General features: G+C 44.4%; 1 protein-coding gene across 5 annotated transcripts in view; it reads left to right on the forward strand.

The window, feature by feature from the left end:
• Nucleotides 1-587: 587 nt before the first annotated feature.
• The window catches only part of GNE (glucosamine (UDP-N-acetyl)-2-epimerase/N-acetylmannosamine kinase), a 34544-nt gene continuing 13728 nt past the window's right edge, over nucleotides 588-21403 (forward strand). Inside the window, exons 1-5 of one of the 5 annotated variants that reach the window (XM_055699047.1) lie at nucleotides 588-738; nucleotides 15682-15890; nucleotides 18837-19288; nucleotides 20389-20541; nucleotides 21006-21218. In XM_055699047.1, the coding sequence (XP_055555022.1) occupies nucleotides 688-738; nucleotides 15682-15890; nucleotides 18837-19288; nucleotides 20389-20541; nucleotides 21006-21218 (1078 nt within the window). In that variant the 5' untranslated portion in view covers nucleotides 588-687. Of the gene's footprint in view, nucleotides 739-9958; nucleotides 10151-10896; nucleotides 11016-11232; nucleotides 11302-15681; nucleotides 15891-18836; nucleotides 19289-20388; nucleotides 20542-21005; nucleotides 21219-21403 lie in introns of those variants that run through there. The other 4 variants (XM_055699045.1, XM_027816160.2, XM_055699046.1 and 1 more) reach the window with 4 other exon arrangements.

Raw genomic sequence — 21403 nt, forward strand, 5'->3', positions numbered from 1 at the left:
TCAGACTTCTGAAGTTTTGGCAGCTACTGTCTTCCCAGACGTGCGCCCGGCAGGCTCCCTCGTTTGATGCAGGTGCCGTACGTGCTTCCCAAGCTCCTTGCCTTGAGGCAGCTAGTGGTTCATGTCCTGAAAGGATCTGGGCAGCCTCGGCAACGTTCAAACCGCAAGGTGTCATCGGTGCGAGCTGGTGGTACACAGAGTGTAGGCTCGGCAGCAGCGAGGCCGCCTGTACCTCCTGTACCTCCGCGCTGCTGTGCGTGCAGCGGTACCCAGCAGGGAAATGGCTCCCCGAGGCCCAAACGCCCGAGGAGGCCATGCCGCCCAGCACACGGGCACCGCGGGTACGGACCCCCGTTTCCCACGTTGCCCCCCCGGGGTACCGGCGTGGCCTTTGCAAATGCCGTGCTAAAGCCGTGTCCCCCGCACGCCTGACGACCCCGCCGGGCTCGGCGCGGGCTCATCCCGAGCAGCCGGTAGGCCCGGCAGCGGCGCCCCTCGACCCGCGGCGCCCTCCACGGCCGAGCGCGGCCCCCACACGGCGGCGGGAGGAGGCGGCGCTTGCGGCGTGGGGCGGGCCCGGCGTGGCCCCGGCCCCGGGTGCCGCTCCCGCGGCTGCCCGGCGGCTGCGGCGTGTCAGCGGCAGAACCGCCCGGACAGCGGCGGGGCGCCGGGCACCCGCCGCCCGCCATGGGGACCAACGCGCCGCCGCGCCGGGAGCCGCCTCTCCGCGGCCCCCACGTAAGTCAGCGGCACGGCTGGCCGCCGGGGCGGGCCCCGTGGGGGGAGGGCCCGGCGGTGCGGGCGGGGGACCGCCTGCGGGGCTGCCATTCGTCAGCGGCCGTGCCCCGGCGGGCGGCGAGCGGGGGCGGCGGCAGCGGCCGGGCGGCCCGCGCCTTCCCGGGGGAGGCAGCGTCCTGCCGGCGGCCCCGGGGCAGCGCTGCGGGGGGCGCTGAGCCGGCACCCGGGCGGGCGGCGGACCCCGGTCGGCGCGGGGGCGGCGGCAGGTGCCGCCTCCGGGGCCGGTGCGGGACCTGTCCGTGCCTCCGCTCCTCCGCCTGACGTGCCGGCTTGCGGCCGCGCCGGTGACGCGCTGGGCGTGCAGAAGTTCTGCGGGGAACGGTGCTCGGGGGTCGCTCCTTTGTATCCGCGCTCCCGGGTTCCTCGCTGTTCAGTCCGTAGCAAACTGCGGGGTGCTGGTGACCTTCCCGAAGCTAGCACTCTGTGCCTCGTCACTGTCACTTCCTTGTCCGTTATTTGGGAGACGAGAGATAAGGTTTGGACTGGCCAGTGTTGGGGTACTACCTAGAAGGTGGTGGCAGGGGTTTAGGATTATTATTCAGTTTCATTTTGCTGATGTACCCGTGGCAATGAGGAACGGATCCACCATCCCACGTGCTGTACAGGCACGGCGGGGAGAAAGGCATGGCCCCTCAGATGGTTCACATCCAAGCAGGGTATGTGCAGGCGTTGGGAGAAGAGACGTGAATGCAGGCCGGGTAATAAGGGGCTTGAGCTCTGTGGGGTAATTTTTTAGGTAGGTTTTGTCAGAAGGCATTCAGCTAACAAGTGAAGTGAATGCAACATTGAAGGAAAGGCAGAGAAGAGGCATACAGCCGGGAGAAGGACAGCAGGTCCAGAAAGGTTTGAAAGAGAACAGAGAGAGGACCGATGAGCCAGCCAATGCGCCTGGGGGTGGTCCTGATTCCTTGCCCCTTGGCAAGCACACTCCCACTGCAAGAAGTCCTTCTGCTGGTGCTGTTGCCCCAGGCTGTTTGCTTTGCCACCTGTAGAGCAGGTTTTGTGGCTGCCTTTCAGGTGTTTCAAGCTACCAGGGGATATGGCTCTCTGCATGCGGAAGGGGTGCAGAAAAGGCATCAGAGGTGATGTCTGCCAAAATACAAAACAAGATACATGTTCCTATTAGGCAAAGAAGGCCTGTCACATTCGAATCTGAATGTCTTACCATGTCAGCTGGAAACACCTCTTCCTTTGAAATATTTCTTTGCATATCCTCCCTCTTGCCTCCCAACCAGCTTTGAATTCGGATTTGGCTCCAGGTGTGGAGGTGAGAGTAGTATCATCACCTTATATGTTCTCCAGTAAAGACATCCATCTAGAACTCAGGTTTAGGCTTTAAAGAAATACATTTCACCAAGCACTTGAAAACTGCTTGTTGTCCTGATTTTTAAGTAAGAAATTAATCAATAACATTTTTTGCCCTCCTGTAGCACTGTTTCCTTCTGGTGCTTTAAGATCAAATGTGACACCACTGTGTCAGTACATCAGATGCTAAAAAGTAAACCAGCTTAGGGACAGAAGTGAAAATTAACAAAGCTCCCCATTCACATTAAGGAAACCAAGGGTGCTCATGAAAACTATAGAACATTTGCATATCCTCCGAGGTTTTACATTAGAATGTTTGTAAGGAAAAACTAAAGGGACTTTTTGACTTGGGACCGCTCTTCTACCAGAAGTTTTCTCACCTCTGCTGCATTGCTTCTTTTGCTTATAATACTTGACAAGTCTACCAGCAGCTTGGAGAACTTTAGCTAGTAAGAAGGTTGGCAGCTCACACTAGGGGAAATAATGAAGGAAAAGAGATTCCCCTCAGCACTGTGCTACTCAAGGAAAGGGGATTTTTATGGGTTGTGTAAAAAAGAGACTAGGGCAGAGTCAAGGATCCCTGTTATTTTTTCCATAAAACAGCATGATTTCATGTGGTAGAAGCCAGTCATAGTGATGTTCCCACTAAGTACTTAGTTTTGAAAATACAAAATGTCCTTTCGAAAATCATGTTCTTTTTCTTCCAATTCTATTATAAGATACTGAGATGGAACATAGAACTTTGTATGGGAAAATACAGGTGTGAGAGCATGATACACAATGTCAGTCTTTCATAACTGCCTTTCAGAGACACATGAGGAGGTTTCAGAAAGTACAGGAAAAGACGGAGAACCTCTCACAACATGGAGTCTCGCTAGCCAAATGGCAGGGACATTCAGGCTGAATTTCTAATATATACTGCCTTAGCAGCCAGGCCAGTCAGAAACTGTTCTGTAACCACATGATTCTGAGTAGCCTCCTACGTCCTTGGGATAATGGATGGTGTATGGTCTTCCCAGAGGGACTCTGCATAGCCTATGGACATGTGTGCTGAAGTCAGAACATCTATCAGGAGAGTTGCCCTTCCTGCAAAATCAGGAAATATTTTAGCAGTTGCTTTTATTTCTTTGTAATTCTGGACCATCTTTCATTAAAACTTCTAGTACTAAATCAAACCTTTAATAAAAGAACATGAATAGCAACTCCAGCTGAGAGAATTAGACTACCCTGAAGGTTAAGTCAAAATAACACCCGGCCCAGATGCTTTTCATGTGACTTTTTTTTCCAGATAAGTACCAAAAAGAAGGAAGGAAAGAAGTAAATGGCCATTTAACATGTGGTTGTTGGGTTTTTTTTTTTCTTTCCTAAATGTCAGTACATCAGATGCTAAAAAGTAAACCAGCTTAGGGACAGAAGTGAAAATTAACAAAGCTCCCCATTCACATTAAGGAAACCAAGGGTGCTCATGAAAACTACAGAACATTTGCATATCCTCCGAGGTTTTACATTAGAATGTTTGTAAGGAAAAACTAAACTAAATGTCATCCTGAACTCCAAACATTTGCTTTTCATCATTTACAAGGTCATGCCTGCCTGTCCAAGTAAAGCACATTTACAAAAGCTTTGTTAGTTGAAGGCTTTGTATCCACTCTTTAGAGATAGTACCTCTTAAAATTGTATGCTTGTTTCTACATTTCCTTGCCTTTTGCTTTATGTTTGGAAAAACAAAACTGTCTCTGGAGGTTACTGGTAATGAAAATAAGGGCTACAGATACTCCAAACAAAAAATCAGGACATTTTATTCTTGACCCAGAATTAAAACCCAAGACATACTTCTGTGTGATGCCTGATACAGAAAAAAAATACTTTTGACAGACATTTGAGCTTTCCATTACAATCCTGCAAGCTTCTTCAAATAAAAAATCTGAAATTGTTTCAGGAAATTATAATAGCCATGTAATAGTTTAGGATTTAACATTGCTTTAAAAGTCATATGCTTAAACAAGACATTTGAATAACTCATATATACCCTTAGTGAACAGTTACAGCTACACTTCTTTGCCCATTTTATATTGTCTCTCAAAATTTCCTCATCTCTTTAAAACTGCAAACTGACTATATGCTTTGTACTGTAACCATCTTTACAATCACATTGTCTTCTTTCAGGTTTTTTCTTAGTGCAGTTAATAGCCAAGTAAAAGTCAACAAGCTACACACAAAACATATCCTTTTAATATGGAAACAAAATGGAAATACATGGTTACTATTATCATTCTTTAGTCCTAACAATACATCTCTGCTTAACAGATATATCTTTTTTAATTATGTAGTAGAATTAGTACCCCTTAAAATTAGAAATTAGGAATTACCAGCAGAGACATAATAGTTCAAATATTTTTCAGCCACAGCCACATTGAAAACACAGCTGCATGCAAGTAGGATGCCAAAGATCCTCAGAAAGGTTGAGAAAAATGTAAAAAAGAGATACTAGTTGGACAAGAAAAGCAAACGGGAACCTCTAGACTTGTTCACTACACAGAAGTTACACAGTAAAAGAGGCCAGAGTTTGCTGTAGTATTCCTCCTTAGTGCTAGCTATTTACCTTTCTTTTCAACACTGTATGCCAATTTTAAGTGGAAAAATTGGGCAGTTTTACCACTAGATGATCATTTCTGGCTCCTCCCCTTCTTTTCTCCGAGCGTCTAGCCTGCTGGACTTCCTGCTTTGAGACAGCACAACTCTTGCACCTTTATTAGAGCTCACAAGCCTCCACAGACCCACATACACAGATGTTTCTCACTGAACAGACAACGCAGTCCACCCTTTGTCCCTTTGCACCCACTGAAAGCAAGATTGGAGTGAGGGCAGAGGGCTGCATGGTGCAGGGCAGAACACAAAATTAGAACTGTAGCACTACTGGAACATGGTAATTTTAGTATCTTCCGTCTTTAAAATTGTGATAATACAGTAGGAAAGAAGCAGAAACAACATAGGTTTAGCTCCTACTGAAAGCTGCATAAAGAATTAAGCTTAGTCTTGCAAACTTGCCTTTTGAATTTGTTACTGTGATAAAAGCCCAAAGTGATCAGAACTTGCTTCCTGGTCATTTGCATCCAGGTAACTTGGCTGTTTCTTCTGCATGATTTCCTCAACCAAGTATGCATAACAAATAATTCTCCCACCTGTAGCTGAGGTGGAGACGGGGATCTGGTATTTGGCAAACTTATCCACTGCTTTACCTAGCGATGACCCCCTCCAATCAAATTGACTCTTGCTGGCTTTTGTCCAAATACTCTGAGTATGTACAGCAGCTCTATTCATTCCTGTTTGAACGTACCTCAAGTTGTTCTAAGCAAACCATGTTGTATACTGATCAGGGGTTCAAATGCCCAGCACAAGCATCAGCACAGTAAGAGGAAGAATTCCACCCCAAGAATCAATCCCAGCCTAGGCTGCCATCATTGTTCAAGACCAACTGGTTTCAAACCAGCTTGGGTATGGTGAACCGTATCATATTCCCCAGTGGATGTTTGATGTGTGTCAACAATAAGCAATTGCAATCAACTGAACAAGGAGCTTCAGAAACAACAGACAAACCATAACCTTAAAAGCTTTTAATCCAAGTAAATTTCGAAGGACACTTTGAAGGACTAAGCAGATCACACAAGCAGAGTGAATCACATAATGATGGCAAGAAGTGGGTCAGTTCCACTATTTTATTTTCAGAGTGGGAAAGAAAAGTTTTGTGGGGTTGGCGTTTTTTTCAGCTGAAATTAAGATTGTTGTTGGAGATTGAATGAACTGAAAAAAATCCTTTTGAGGTTGCCAGCACTCTTTCCAGTGCTTTGCATGGGGTTTCAGGTGGGTCCTATCTCACCTCCCTGCCCCTGACCAAGGAATCCCCGAGAATGGAGGCTGCTTTTCATACCATGCCTCTATCACATCCTACAACTCTTGCTAGAAATGACTCAAATTTTATAGGATATAGGGAAATGGTCTTGTATTGCAATATACCAGACATCAGCATGTGCTACCTTTCCAGTGAGAAAGAAGAGGCTGTTAATCTGTTGTAGAACATTGGCAGCTCTAAAGAAAATCCTGTGATATTTTTTAGCTCATTCCTAGTTGTTTCAATGAGATTCACAACTCTGCTGGTTACCTGGGGCTTTACTGCACCTGATTTTAACATAGAATCATAGAATAATTTAGGCTGGAAACAATCCTTAAGATCATCAAGTCCAAATGTTACCCCAACACTGCCAAGTCCCCACTAAACTGCATCCCTAAGTGCTACGTCTACATGTCTTTTAAACACCTCCGGGGGCAGTGACACAACCACTTCCCTGAGCAGCCTGTTCCAGTGTTTGATAACACTTTAGATGAAGAAATTTTTCGTAATATCCAATCTAAACCTCCCCTGGTGCAACCTGAGGCCATCTCCTCCTGTCCTATTTCTTGCTGCTTGGGAAAAGAGACTGACACCACCTTGCCACAACCTCCTTTCAGGTAGTTGTAGAGAATGATAAGGTTTCCCCTCAGCCTCCTTATCTCCTGACTAAACAATCCCAGTTCCCTCCAGTGCTCCTCATAAGACAGCTCCCTTCACCAGCTTTGTTGCTCTTCTTTGGGCACATATCCACCCCAAAACAAGGAACAAAATTTTCACGTGGTTTTGGATTTCCTCTCCCTTGGCCAGGAATTCTATGCCTAACAATCTTGCCTACATGCAGCTCCTCATTTTCTGTTAGCATAAGACACTCAGCAAAGATGTGAGATCTATGTTGTGGTGAGGAGAGCGTAAACCCCCAAATTTCCCTTTGCATAGCATTTATGTCACTGTTTTATACTCCACCTCTTCCCTTTCTCTGAAACATCACACACAAGCTGCAAGCCCTGAATGAAGTGACTGGGCTAGCTAACACACTGCTGTGGTGGCTTACAGTTACTATTATCTGCACAGCTCACCTGGTTGTTTTAACTGGGAAGAGCAAACAGGAAAATGCAGGAAGGTAGTAACTTGTTATGCTTTCTCTACTGTGTGTATCTGTTTATATTCTCCTTATATCATGTACTATGTGTTACTTGGTCTTTTCTTATAAGGGATATTCACAGTGGAGCCAGAATCTTCAAAAGTTACTGGTTTGGCTGTGTCAGAAGAACCTGCTCTACTGAAAGCACTGTGGCCCTAACCTTTAAAATTCAAGTTGCTTTCAAGTGTTTTAGGCTGAACAGTACAGAATTTACATGGACAGCTGCTTCTAGTTGCTTTTGAAAACCTTAGCCTAAGTTTTCACTTTCTTGCACTCAGCAACAGGTTTTGACACAAATAAAATGGGTGTAAATGAAGAGTTAAGAAGTAATTAAAGCTCTACCCCATGCAGATGTTGATTTTAAAAGACATATTAATTTGCTTTCAGGAGGGAAGAAGTAACACAGTGCTTAGCCCCAGTGCAGACAATCACAGTGCTATTGACTGACTGTCCACACTATCCATCTCCCGGACATAGTCACACACTGACAAATCCCTTGTCATACCACAGTATTGCAACTTTCACCTCCTTCAGCATGGGTTTCCAGTCTGATCTTCGAGCCAGCTGCAAACCAAACCAGATGATCTTGGTCCTTCTGTTCAAATCTTAAGAAACATGGCCACTCTAGAAAGAAGTTCCTAATCTCCAGCATTTCCCGACACTTTGTGTATTAATATCTGTTTAGTCCCTCAAAGGCTGTTACTATTTCTGCATAGCTTTTTGATGAGGAGAGGGCTAATGAATTAATGTGAACACTGAGACCCCCTACTCCTCTCGTGAGCCCCAGTACTGCCTCAGGGCTTGGCAAGGACAGGAGGCCATCTTCAGGATGTCGTTAAGAGATTTTGAACAGCAAAGCATAAGGCTGACTGGAGCTGGCAGGTTATGGGCTGAGGCTTCTGCTCCTATCTCATCTTTCTGGAGAGAATTTGTCTCTCCAGCAGGGCTCAGTTAGTTACACAAGATAAATTTTATCCTGTTTATGTAATATGTGAGTTCTTGGTGGGGAGAAATTGCCGAAAGGAGCATCAACTTTCCACCTTCTGCAGCAAGATGCTGAAACACCATTAGAACATTTCTGGAGAAAACACATGAAGAGATGCACTGATGCTGTTGTAAGAATAATTAACCCTCAGTGTAGTTGCTTCTAGCTTTATAAGTAGTAGTATAATTCATCATTTGTAAATGCATACACACTTTCATACACTCATGCTCAAATTTGATTCAGGCTCTTCCTCAGCATTTTGTTTCAGTGAAACCAGCTGTAGACGTACAGGTGAGTTTACCATAACCTGAAAGCATTTACAGGAAACAATACAAACTGACTTATAATGACATGTCCAGAATGCACATAGGTTTTTGAGCAATGTGCAATATGCATAAAGAAAATCTAGTGATGCAGAGAACAATGAAAACAACTTAAGTGGGACATAAATTGAACCTAAGCACCCCAAGGAAGTCTCTGGATGTAGAAGCCTGGGCCTCACTGGGGACTGCAAATGGCCCTGGCATTTTGTGGAGGGAGAACACAGCAGTGTGCAGAGTCCAGGTGGTTTCTGGTGTGTCTTGGAACAAGTTCTTAGCACAGCAGCCAGATGAGCCAGCAAGGGTAATGCAAACCTGGATCTGATACTCGCCAGAAAGGAAGATGTGGTCAGAGATGTGAAGACTGGCTGTTGCAGACCCTGAAATAGTGGGTCCCTTCCAGTTGCTATTACTACCTCTGGTCAGCATTTCAAGTTAAGGTCCCTGGTAATTTGAGAAGTCGTTGTGTATTCTCAAAACACTGAGGCTTTGAGGAGCTATGACTCACTGGATCACAGCTGTCAAGACTTTCTGAATGTCACCATAAGATATTCTCTCTCTCTTGGGAAACAGTTCAGAACTTTAAATTCCCCAGGGGAAAGTCTTAAAGCTTTTTTACTTTACTCTTTAAATTACAGTAATTCCTGTTTAAGATCTTTATTTTTTTAGTTGAAGACTTCAGTATTTGTTCCTCAAAACCTTTCGAAACAAATATTTGTAACTACTAGAAAAGTCAGCTTTTTCTCTCTAGTAAAGGACAGGAATACAACCATTCCTATTCCCTGCATCTATTTACTTTTAGGTATTTCAGACACAAGAGTCACTATTAAAGCTAGTTCTTCTGAGAAGTAGAGGGCAAAAGCAGGAGGGATTTGAGACAGCTCAGTTATGATACGGATGAACAAAGACACAATCTGGACTGAAAAACTGTGTCGGAGTGCAGATACCAAACAGCTGAATGTGGCAGAGGCTTGATCAGATGGATAGCCCTACCACATTCGATAGTCAGGTTTCAACCACACAAATATGACATCTATCAGAGGGAGAAAAATGGGTGAAGAATTCTCATTTTACTAGGATTGTGTAACACCAGATACCAAAACACTTTATTTAGGTGCTTCTGTAGCAAAATGTAGTGGACATAGGTTGCTATTCTTACACACAGTGCCTAGGGTATTGAACTAGGATCCAAGTCACAGTAATGTCACTAATAACAGACCACTTTGACCCCAAAACACAACCAGTCTGAGAAAACAAAACACATACAATCAACTGAAAGAGAGATGATCAGCAATAACTTGACAGCTGGTTTAACAGCTTTCTTGATTGCGTTGCATGCCACTGAAGTCAACAGGATGTAAGGACGTGCTGGCACTCTTGGCTGAACTAATACCAGAGTCATCGAACTCCGCAGCACACCCAGAAACTTCCTGAGCTACGGGCAGGGCTCTCGCCTGCAGAGGGCTGTGGTTCCTCGCAGCCTGCAACACAACGCCACCACCTCCTTCTCCCTCGCATCGCTGTGGGCTGCTCGCTTTGTCTGCCCTCACTTTGTGTCTCCCACGGGTAGCCTCACAGGTCGCCGTTTTCCGACAGCCCTCATTTTAAAAACTCTTAACGTGACGGTAATCCTCGCAGAGGCTGTGAGATCACTGAACAGCTCCAACTGCTTTGTCGCATGCTTCATCGGTTCGTTCCCTATATAAACCGAGGTAAGAGGCTGCCCTAACACAGGGCACGGTGCCCCGGGACGAGGCCTGCCGGCACAGGGCGCCGCAGCCACCGCCACGGGCCGCCCCGCGCTCGCCCCTTCGTCAGGCACATGCGGGGCCCGTCCGCACGGCGCCAGGCCGGCAGAGAGCCCGCGGCCAGCCCGCCGCTCCGCCGGGCCCCGCAGCCCCTGCCCCGGCCCTCCGCCGAGGCGGGGCGGGGCCTTCGTGCCGGCGCGGGCGTTGATGCCCCGGGCTCCGGCGCCACCGTGGCGGCCTCGGCGCGGAGCGAGGTGACCGCGGAGTGAGGCCCTGCCGGCCTGCGCGGGTATCTGGGCGCCCGGAGGGACCGGGACCGCTCAGGCCGCGCTGCCGGGTGGGGCGGGGCGGGGAGGGAGAGGCGTGCGGCGCCGGCTGGCGGCAAGGGGCGGGGAGGGGCGGGAGCTCCGCAGAGCGGCCGGTGGCCGCGCCGGGGCGCCATGGGGCGGGAAGCCGCGGGCCCGCCTGCCCCCCGCCTGCCCCCCGCCTGCCCCCCGCCTGCCCCCCGCCTGCCCCCCGCCTGCCCCACGCCTGCCCCACGCCTGCCCCACGCCTGCCCCACGCCTGCCCCACGCCTGCCCCACGCCTGCCCCACGCCTGCACGCCTGCCCCACGCCTGCCGGCTGCGCCGTGCGGCGCGGCGCCGGGGCTGGCGGTGGGCGCGCATGCGCCTGGAGCGCGGCTGGCGGTGTGGGTGCGGGGCGCTGGGCCGGGCGGCGGGGCGGGCCGGGCCTGTGCCCATTGCGGGGCTGAGCGGCGCTGCCGAGGCGTGTGTGCGCGTCCGCGCCGGCGGGTGATGCAGGGCGCCGTAGTCCCGGCGAGCGGAGAGGTGCGCGGGAGCCTGCTGCGGGGCCGTGAGGCGGGCGGGCGGGGCTGTGGGTGTGTGCGTGCGGGCAGACGGGGAGGGCGGAGGGGCTGCCGCAGCGAGGCGGGTGCGGGAGCGCGGGGGAAGCGGCCCCGCCGGCGGGTGCGCGCGCCCCGGCTGTCACGCGGCCCGAGCGGTTTCGCGGGGGGGGGGGGGGGGGGGCGGGGTGTGCGGCGGGGGTGTCACTTGCAGGGGTGGCAGAAAGCGGGCACGGAAAGGCAGGACGTGCACCCGGGTGACAGGCGCATCGGTACGCTTGAGAGGCGCGCAGGGGGCGATCCCGCGTACGCACAAGCGAGGGGGGGTGGAGGTGGGGAGGGGGGGTTGATCCCCTTCGTGGCGGAGCGGTGGGAGGGGGTTTCTCGCCGTAGCGTGGCGTAATGTATGCGCAGGGCGATGGAAGAAGCAGATGTGTCGGGTGATACAACGCTTCTCCCACTGGCGCTGGTGCGCTCGAGGGGGTTGCTGAGGGACCTGGTTTTGTCAGTGGTCACCTGCACCGGGCTGCAGGAGCGCGCCCCAGCTGTGCGCGCTTCCACGGGCACGGAAGGGTGCCACCACATGAGCACACGTACTGCACATGGTGTGGGGAGAGTTTTGGGTAGTGTAACCTATATGTGTACCACACAGCGAAGAAACTGGGAAGGTCAAATGGCTCCACAAGCACACAGGCATGTGCAGAGACTGTAAAAAAGCAGTGTTCCAGGCTCTTTGATTTTGGAAATAATCTGTTTGGATAGAAAAGTGAATGCAGAATATACAAGTGGTATCATTTGTAAAACACTAATAAAGGGGCGGGCGTCACACGCACCTGAGACTGCTAACAGAGGTAGTATCTACTTGGTTGCTGCAGAATCTGGCCCAGAACCCCCAGCGTTAAAAAGTCCTTTAACCTCTAATAGTCTGAAAGCTTTAAGATGGGATATGGAAGAGCAGTAGACCAAAACAAGTAAGGATTAATTATTTCAGGTAGTCCTTCTTGGAGCACTGTTTTGTTTCTTCTCCTTTCTGCTGAAGATTATCTGTCCCAGCAAGGTGGAAGAGGCAGACCTTGGAACAGGAAGGTCCCAGACTAGACACAGCTGCATAGATCAAACTTGGTATACAAACACCTAGAAACTAAGAGGCAACTGTTAGTGATTAATTATTTGAAAGAATTTCAGTGAACAGTTCTGAAAAGAAATGTTTAGCCTGCAAAACCTGTTAATAAATTCTAAAATAGTAATGGTAACAAAATTATGTAACTAGGACATTTCAGCTTTACTGGGAGGAATGCGCTGTTAATGGTCGAAAGGACTTTGCCATTACTTGTTGACAGTGAGTGCTATCTGAAAATACGGAATTATTTTTGCATTTACAGGCGCAGCATAGGTTGGATTCAAGATAGAATGCTGTCTGGTTTTAAACTGTGATGAAGCAGTACATCACCCATTTCTTTGGAAATCATCATCCAACTTGACCTGAAAAACAATAAACTGGTTTAATTAGTGGTAGATTTCCCCATGTAGTTGGCACTTCTCAGTCCTTTTGGTAGGATAAATATTTTAGTTCTTCAGAAGAAACACGTTGAAACTGACAGCAACAGGAAAACTCTGTCTGCACTAAGGCCTGTGCGTGGCCTACTTGCAACTTCTGAAACTGCTGTGTTACAGAGTTTTGAGGCAGTACTAAAAATAATTGTGCTTTGGGGCTTACTGAAACCTACTGTTAACAGAAGTTGAAAGGCACATACAGCACAAATTGCTCTTGATTCTGGTCAGTTCATATACCTTTCAAGTATCTCCACATTTGCTTCTGAAGTTATTTCAGGAGACCATTACTGCAGCCAGTAGCATCTGTAATTAAATGAGATCTGTGTGGCCAGAAAGATGTATGGTCTAGTGGTTCAGTTCTGTGAACCATGAGATTTTTTTGTTGCTGTTGTTTGTTACAACTTACAGACTTATTATTTTAGGAGATTGTATTTTCCGAATTTGGATTGTAAGGTTCTAGAATTTTAGATGCTGCTTGAAGATCAAGAACAGAAACTGTTCTGGTGGTTAACAGCCCGTTTTGTATAAACGAAAAGATAACTGGTTTGTCAGAGGGGAAGTGATGGTTCTAGCTTAGGCAGGTAACTTGGAGTAAGTAGACTTCAGCTAAGCTCATTTTGTCTCTCTTACTATGCACTTTTACTTTGGCTTCTCAGTTTATGTTGTATAGAATATGTATACAGCAGTGGCTGACTTGGAAGAGTTTTGTAGAGGTTTGCTTCTAATTATACTAACGTTATTCATGCAGTTTCAAAGATAAGCATATAGGGATGTCAGAAGCAGCCTTCACGTCTTGAACGTGATTTTATTTGAATTAGTGGCTGCTTTTACATCTGTAATGACAGTATGTCCTGCTGAGAACAATCTCCAAAAAGAGGTTGTTTCAGAAATGAGAAAGCAGTGGTTGTGTTTGATCTGAGTCTAGCTAATGTGGTTTCAAGTTTCACTTTGTGATACAGGGCAACATGCTTTCCGATCTAACTTTATACAGCATTTAAAATGCTGCAAAGTACTGTATCTAAATTTTCAAATAAGGTACTGAATTTTTCTTACATAGATTTAAAATATTTCAAGCCTGCTGGACAAAGAGAATGGCAAGATTAAATTAAAACAGCCATCATATACACACATAACTGCAGATGTTTTCAGCACGAGGAAATAATTAATTTGTCTGAAGGATTATCATCTGACCCTTTGGAAGTTTAAAACGGTCATTAGTTATTTGAAGTAACGGTCAAATGTAAATTAAATTGAAGGGCCTCAGTGTAAACCAAATAATCTGTTACTTTATGGCTGAATCCATAGAACTCATCTTAATTTGTCAGGATAGTAATCAAATGCTGAAATTTCAGGCTGTATCTATTCTGCTGAAGTTGATTGGTGTAGCCATAGCTGCTTTACTTGAATAAATGAGAAGTGCCATTTCTAATGAGCTTCGTCATGGCAGCCGTCTTTACTTTTTGCCACTTCAATTTTATTCTGAAAGGTAGTATAAACTCTCTTAGGAATCATGGTTGTTAAGAGCTAAACTAGAAAAACCATCACTGCAAGTCAGTTTTGCAGTGCTGTAATGGATTGTAAGTGAAGACTAGAAATGTCGGTGACCTTTGACAACTTGGAATATGTTCCTGATCACTCTAACATTACTACTATACAAAAACATTGTTTTATTATGTGTGATAAAACCTAAACTAATCTGTGATACGAAAAGGGAAATCTTTGAAAAGTTGCTGAATTTTGTAAGTTTCGTAAGAGTGGGATGCCACAATAACCTTTCTTTTAAAAACTCACTGAAAAAAATTAAAGGCAATATAAAAGGAGCATGAAATTGGATATCAATGTTGTCATGATTGCATAGCAGCTGCTCAGAAAGAGCTTCGCTAGCTGTCAAAACCAGCAGAGATATTGATAGTGCTCCGAGTCAGAGATGAACAATCCTTCCGCATTAATCTGGAAAAAGTTTACTTGCCAATAAACTGGAGTGAAAATCTGACATAACATTAGATTTCATGCCAGAAAGATGATAATTCCTTAAAATACAGTTATTTTCAGAAGAACAGCAAAAAACTGATCAATACCTGGTCAGTTTGATAACCTCTAGTACCATCTTAGTAGTTTCTGTTTGGGGGGAGGGGAAATTTGGGTTGTTTTGGGGGAGTTACTGCTCTGTCGTTTTTTTAATAGGCTTTTCTTTTTCTCTAAAATGTTTTTTTTTTCCCAATTGCTAAATGAAAAAAATAACCCAGAATAAAAACATCAAGGCAAAATGATAAACAGAGGATAGGTAGACATTAAAAATTATTACATAGTTTAATCAGATACTAAATAAGTTGTAAGATTGGATTGGAGAAAACATCTTGTTACAGTAACTGTTGATGTTGCTTGTAAAAATACCGAGTTTCTGTCATCAGAACCCCCCCCTTTTTTTAATAGCCTTCAAAATGCCAGATCATCATCAGCCTTATTTGTCTACTAGTCTCCAAAAGTTGTCTAATGTAACCTAATATTGTATTATTGAATATCTTGATGTACTTTGGCCTGCAAAACAGTATGCAGAATTTAGAAGTCAATGTTTAACTCTCCTTCCTCACCAAAACGTGTTTAACGGACTTGTAAACTGACTCTGGCAAAAGCTTTCTCTTTTTGTTTACAGAGTCTCAGTGGATACATCTTGTAGCAGTTTGTTCCATTCTGTAGTTTTGGAATATGCGATTTAACTTTTTTTCTTTCATTTACTAAGGCATCACTAATTCTTCTAGAGACATTTCCATCTGAACAGGGAAAAGCAATTTCACTAACAGTTAAACCTCATAATACTTAAATATTGCTGATATAGAATTTTTATATATTATTTATATAAATAGAAGTATTAAAACTGAGTTTTAACTAAAAACAAATAATAAACCAGACCTTTTCTAAAATCTTCTAATGATAGGTACTGTAAGGTATCAGTTGTCTGTTATCAGTGGATGAGGTACTAGTGTCCACAATTCTGGGCTGCACTTGTGTATGCTGCTCATGAAGTGTACTACTTACTTGCTGTAAAGATAATTAATTAACGCTACTTCTCCCCATACCCCCTACCCCTATTATTTCAGGAGGTGTATTTCAAGAATCATTCAAAACAGAAGCAAAAGGAAGTCATGGAGAAGAATGGAAACAACCACAAACTTCGTGTTTGTGTTGCTACTTGTAACCGTGCTGATTACTCAAAATTAGCTCCCATTATGTTCGGTATTAAGGCAGAACCACAGTTCTTTGAGCTTGATGTTGTGGTGCTTGGTTCCCACCTGATTGATGATTATGGGTAAGGTGAATTTCTGTGTCTCTGCCAATCTGCTTTTGGGGTGTTAGTGATAATGTCATGAATGTTAGGTAACAAAAACCCTTGTCATCATCATCAATGTACACAACACATTTTTAAATGTATTTTTTTCAGATTTTATTTCATTTTGCAGCATCTTCTGAGGCTCTGTATTTTGGGGGTTTTCTCAACCAGTCTTGGAATTTTAGGAAGATTTTGTGTAAATGCTGTAACTAAGATCTTCAGCAGGATCACAGACTATAAGTGAGAAACTCATTTCATTCAGATATCCCGAAGAAATGCCCTACGGTTTTTAATTTTCACAGAGAAAAGATAACCTTCGGTCATTTTAAGTTTCAGCTCTTCTGCTTTGCACAGTTATTGGAAAAACTACTTAAATATTCCATAACCCAGGGGAATACTGTTAGTTCTTACTTCCAGGAATGTGGAGGAAGGAAAGGGTCATTGTCTTTTTCTGACAAAATGAGTAACTGGTAGATCTGTTAGGTATGGTTTGGCAGAAGAGAGTGCCAACTGATAGGGGCCCCTCTGCTGGACGCTGTAAGGAAGCAGTCAGATCATCTGCCTGGGAGGACAGAATATCTTGGTCCAAATCCCTTCTTTTAGAAGGACTTCCCACATCCCAGGTGCATATGCTCTGCATATGTTGTCAGGCTGCATTTGCCAAATTTGGCATAAAAATAGATTGGGGTTTTTTTTCACCCCATTTAAAAATGGGGTGAAATAGATAGGAAAATGCTTACTTTGCAAGTCAAAATCAGACTTGAGCATAAGGCTTGCAGCATATCAGCATTGTTGAACTTTTAGAATATACGTATCTTCAAGTAAAGAGACTCTTTAGACTTTTGAATGGGAAATTTTGGCACTTTATAAGTTAGAGCTTGAGGAAGTTACATTACCTCAAACTACTAATACAGGAAGTTCCACTGCTGCCCTTTCTCAGTGTAGTGCTCTGTTCCTTGCTTTGTACTGGACATTCTTTCTGTCTAATAACGTACTGAGGTGAATTCAACACCACAAAACTAACCTGATTTTTAAAAACACAAACAAAAAATGCCAATGGAATTTCTTGCCAGGTTAGCATGTTGAATTAACATCCTGATTGGAGAAACAATGTAATCCTTATTTCATTTGCTGAAGAGGGGAATGATGGCCCTGATTTTTCTACAGTCCTGAACTCTTTGCTGTCTGCAAGACTTGTACAAATTAATATGAAATACTGCTTTTCCAGTTCTGTCCAGTACCTGTCTGTCTGATGTAAACAGGTATTGTTTGTATTATGTGTAATGTACATAATTACAATAACTGTAATGCACAAAGCAAGAAACATGTATTTTGATTTGACAAATGTTGCCGTCAGTTGCTTTGTGGCAAGTGTTCTTAAAACCTGGTACTGCGGGTTTTTTGGGGACATAGCCCTTCAGTCCTGGAGGATCCTAGAGAATTAGTGGATCCTTAAAGCGTATGTGTTCTAGTGATTTGAGTAGGGTAATCAACAGTAGCAGAATTGAAATGATAGTGATCCTGTGAGATGTTTTTTACTGAAATGCTTGGAGGATGGTAGAAGAAACAAAACGGCAAGAACACAATCTTGTTTGTTCCTTAGATTTTGACCTTTCAGAAGGGAAAGATACAGAAGAAAAAGAATACAGAAGAAAAGAGAAGAAAGCTTCTTGGTATAAATGCACATAGTAGGGAAAAAGGCAGGTCTATGAAGTGTAATTGTAAATGGAGTTGGAAATATGTAATGCAGTTTATGCTATAAAAATCTGACCCACTTCACTCAGTCCTATAAAAAAGATTTGCCTTAAAAAACCCAAACAAACCAAAAACCTAAAAAAGAAACCAACACCCAGAAACCTACCAGACAAGTTATTTGTAGGAACGTATCTGGTACGTTACAGCAGCGAGCAGAATTGAATAGATAGGGTTTTCTGTAGTTAATGTCAAATGGAGATTGCTTCTTTACTTGAGCTGAAGCACTTTATAGTCTTTGCTATCTTTGATCAGCTTGCAGATTGCGAGATTTTCATTTGTAGAATGTGAATTGCAGAGTGGATTTAATGGAAGTTAAACCTGATTTAAATCAGTTTAAAAGCGTCTTTGAATAAGACAATGTGGAGTTGAAGACAACATTGGAAAACTTCTGAGTTTTTACTCTCTTACTCCACCCAGAGTATGCAGACTTACTTGGGTCAGATTTACTGAATGTGGAACACAGATAATCATATAGATGTGTGATCTGGCATATTCCAAATACATAACTGTAAACAATAACAATTCTCAGTATTCAAGGACTATTTTAATTTTCTTGTTATGGAATGGAGCTGGTAACATGTGTGGAAAACACTTTTTTTTTTTTTCCCTTAGTGCAAAAGCCTGTTTTCTTTGAACTTAAGGCATCTTTGTGCAGTGATGCCTTAAATCTGTGAGTGTGTAAGTCTTGATACAGCTCAAATACAAAATCTGAAAAATGTGTGCTAGCTGCAGGATATTTTCCTTCAACATAAAGGCCTCAGCTTTGCATCATATCTGTTGTATTTATATATCTGTCCAACAAAGTCAATATATTGGTGAGGAGTCAACATACCTTTCCTGAAAGGAAATCATGCCATATCTATTCTCCTAGAGGCTTTGCAAACACCTGAACAAAGAGCTTGATTCCGGAGGATTTCCAGAACACTTCCAGCAAAGCTCCTCGTTAAAGGTGCCTAGAAAAACTTGATGCTTGGAATATGAGGAAGCATCCGTATATGGATGACAAAATTCTGTTGAAATCTTAAAAACTAGCTTCCTTGATGCAGATGTGGTAAGCAGGCCTTTGTTCAAAGCCAGTATGATTGTTCTGATAGGCAGTTGTTTTGTCAAGCTATGTTGCTGTAAAACCAAGCTGTATTGAATCTAACCCTTTTCCTGTTTTACCATCAGTAATACCTATCGTATGATTGAACAAGATGACTTTGATATTCATACAAGACTGCACACTATTGTGAGAGGCGAGGATGAGGCGGCTATGGTGGAGTCAGTGGGCCTTGCGTTGGTCAAGTTACCGGACGTACTGAACCGCCTCAAACCTGACATAATGATAGTTCATGGGGACAGATTCGATGCTTTGGCCCTGGCCACGTCTGCAGCCCTGATGAACATTCGCATTCTCCACATTGAAGGCGGGGAGGTCAGTGGGACCATTGATGACTCTATCAGACACGCCATAACCAAACTGGCCCACTACCACGTGTGCTGCACAAGGAGCGCCGAGCAGCACCTGATAGCCATGTGTGAAGACCATGACCGCATCCTTTTAGCAGGCTGTCCCTCCTATGACAAGCTTCTCTCTGCCAAAAATAAGGACTACATGAGTATTATACGCATGTGGCTAGGTGAGCAGCCCACCTTTTATGTTTTTCATACAACTTTCAGCACTAGGTAAACTCAGTAACCAGATTATCAGTCTGTGGGATCTGTTGACCAGTACCTCTGAGAAAAGTACAGGAAAGAAAGAGACAGGCTTCTTGCTAGTAAGTTTGCTTAATTGGACATGATTATGAAGCATTAACTTGCTGCTTCTCAAAAGAACTAATATATTTGGTAATGGTATCTGCTTTTTCTTTCTTGCTACATTTATTTTTCTTTTGTTATGTGTGCTACCATGCATAGCTGGAAAGCTACAAATCTGTCCTAGTAGATACATCTAGTCCTTTGCCAAATCAAAAAAATAACACCTCAAATGGGGAATTTCTGTGAGCTCAACAATTTAAAAACAGAAGTGTCTTAGATGAGTAATTATTTTGGTATAAAGGATGTATTCTAATAAAATCGAAGCCATTCAGGGCTAATTAAACAAAATCAAAGGGAATTCAGATTATGAACATTATTTTGAGGAACGCATTGCAGCAGGGCAACATGCAACAAAGGCTTTTGGTGTTTCATATTCATTGACTTAATAATAATTCCTGTGGGGGTTTTTGTCTGCTTTTTATCTTTGATATCTCCTTTATGGCACATCAATCTGTGTAGTTGGAATATATGTATGCGTAGATGGAATCTGTGTAGTATTAAGTATGACTGACTTTTTAAAGCAGTGGGAATTAAGTCTTTGCTTGAGGATGGACAAATGACAGAAAACCTGAGCAGCTTCGGAGGTTTCATGTTATTCCAGATTTACACTGGTATGAGAACAGGCTCTTGACCCTGGTATAGTCTTGCAAAGCTTTAGAGGTAGGCCTGCAAGTTAAGAGTTCGCTGGGGTTTAGGTAGTGGTCTCTATAAAGTTATGAAACTTGCTTAGAGAGCCAAATAACAAGCTAGATCCTCCTGTTACTCCCTTGAGTTTTATTATAGCATTGAAATTTGTGTTAAGATACTCATTCTGTGCCTTGACTGTTCAGGCTTTCATATCAGTAGTTTCAAAAGCATGTCCTCCCTTACTCTTACTATTCTATGACAATAAAAGAACTTCTCTTGGGCTCCATTTGGACAGGTGAAGATGTCAAAACCAGAGATTATATAGTTGCTTTGCAACACCCTGTAACCACAGATATTAAACATTCCATAAAGATGTTTGAGCTGACACTAGATGCACTCATCTCCTTCAACAAGAGAACGCTTGTTCTGTTCCCTAATGTGGATGCAGGTGAGTGAAATACCTTTATGACAGAGGGACACATAACAGATTGTCTTTAAAGCATACATTGGTTCATATGGAGTGCTTTGATCTGAGAACCTCCAGCCAGATGGAAATAGCTGGATGGTCTCAGCATCATGTGCACATCTCTTGCAGCTCCACGTTTGTATTGCTGGAGAATATTTAAGCTTTTCAGTGTGGGGAGGAAGATGAAGGGAAACTATGTGACATGTAAAAGCAATATTAGTGCCTCTTAAATTAACTAAAGACTATGAAAAGATTTTTGCAGTGGATTTGGGGATCAAACTTGGGCTTACATGCCCAGCTCTGCAACTCACACTGAGAATAGAAAGAGAACAAAACCAACTCAGAGCTGGCAAGTCAGTGAACAACTGTTAGCTCCTTTGCACGTTTGGACTTTCAGTTTAACAAAAGAACTTGAATCATTCATTCGACCTCTTGTTTTTCTATAGGAAGCAAAGAGATGGTTCGGGTGATGAGGAAGAAGGGCATTGAACATCATCCCAATTTTCGGGCAGTAAAGCACGTCCCGTTCGACCAGTTCATACAGCTAGTGGCTCATGCTGGTTGTATGATTGGTAACAGCAGTTGTGGTGTCAGAGAGGTAGGAGCATTTGGTACACCTGTTATTAACCTGGGGACACGTCAGACAGGAAGAGAAACAGGTACATGTTTACTTAACTACTTCAACTTCCTTATGGTTCTAAAATTTTTTTTCTTCCACAGGATAAAATCAAATGAATGTTTGACAGAGGCTGTCTTGCAGTATCAATGCAACATAATTTTAGACACGTTTTAAAGCTTCGTTGGCTTTTCCTGTATCATGTTAGTGCTGCTTGTGTGTTTTACA

The sequence above is a fragment of the Falco cherrug genome, chromosome Z (assembly GCF_023634085.1).
Source record: "Falco cherrug isolate bFalChe1 chromosome Z, bFalChe1.pri, whole genome shotgun sequence".
In the NCBI taxonomy this organism is placed as follows: Eukaryota; Metazoa; Chordata; class Aves; order Falconiformes; family Falconidae; genus Falco; species Falco cherrug.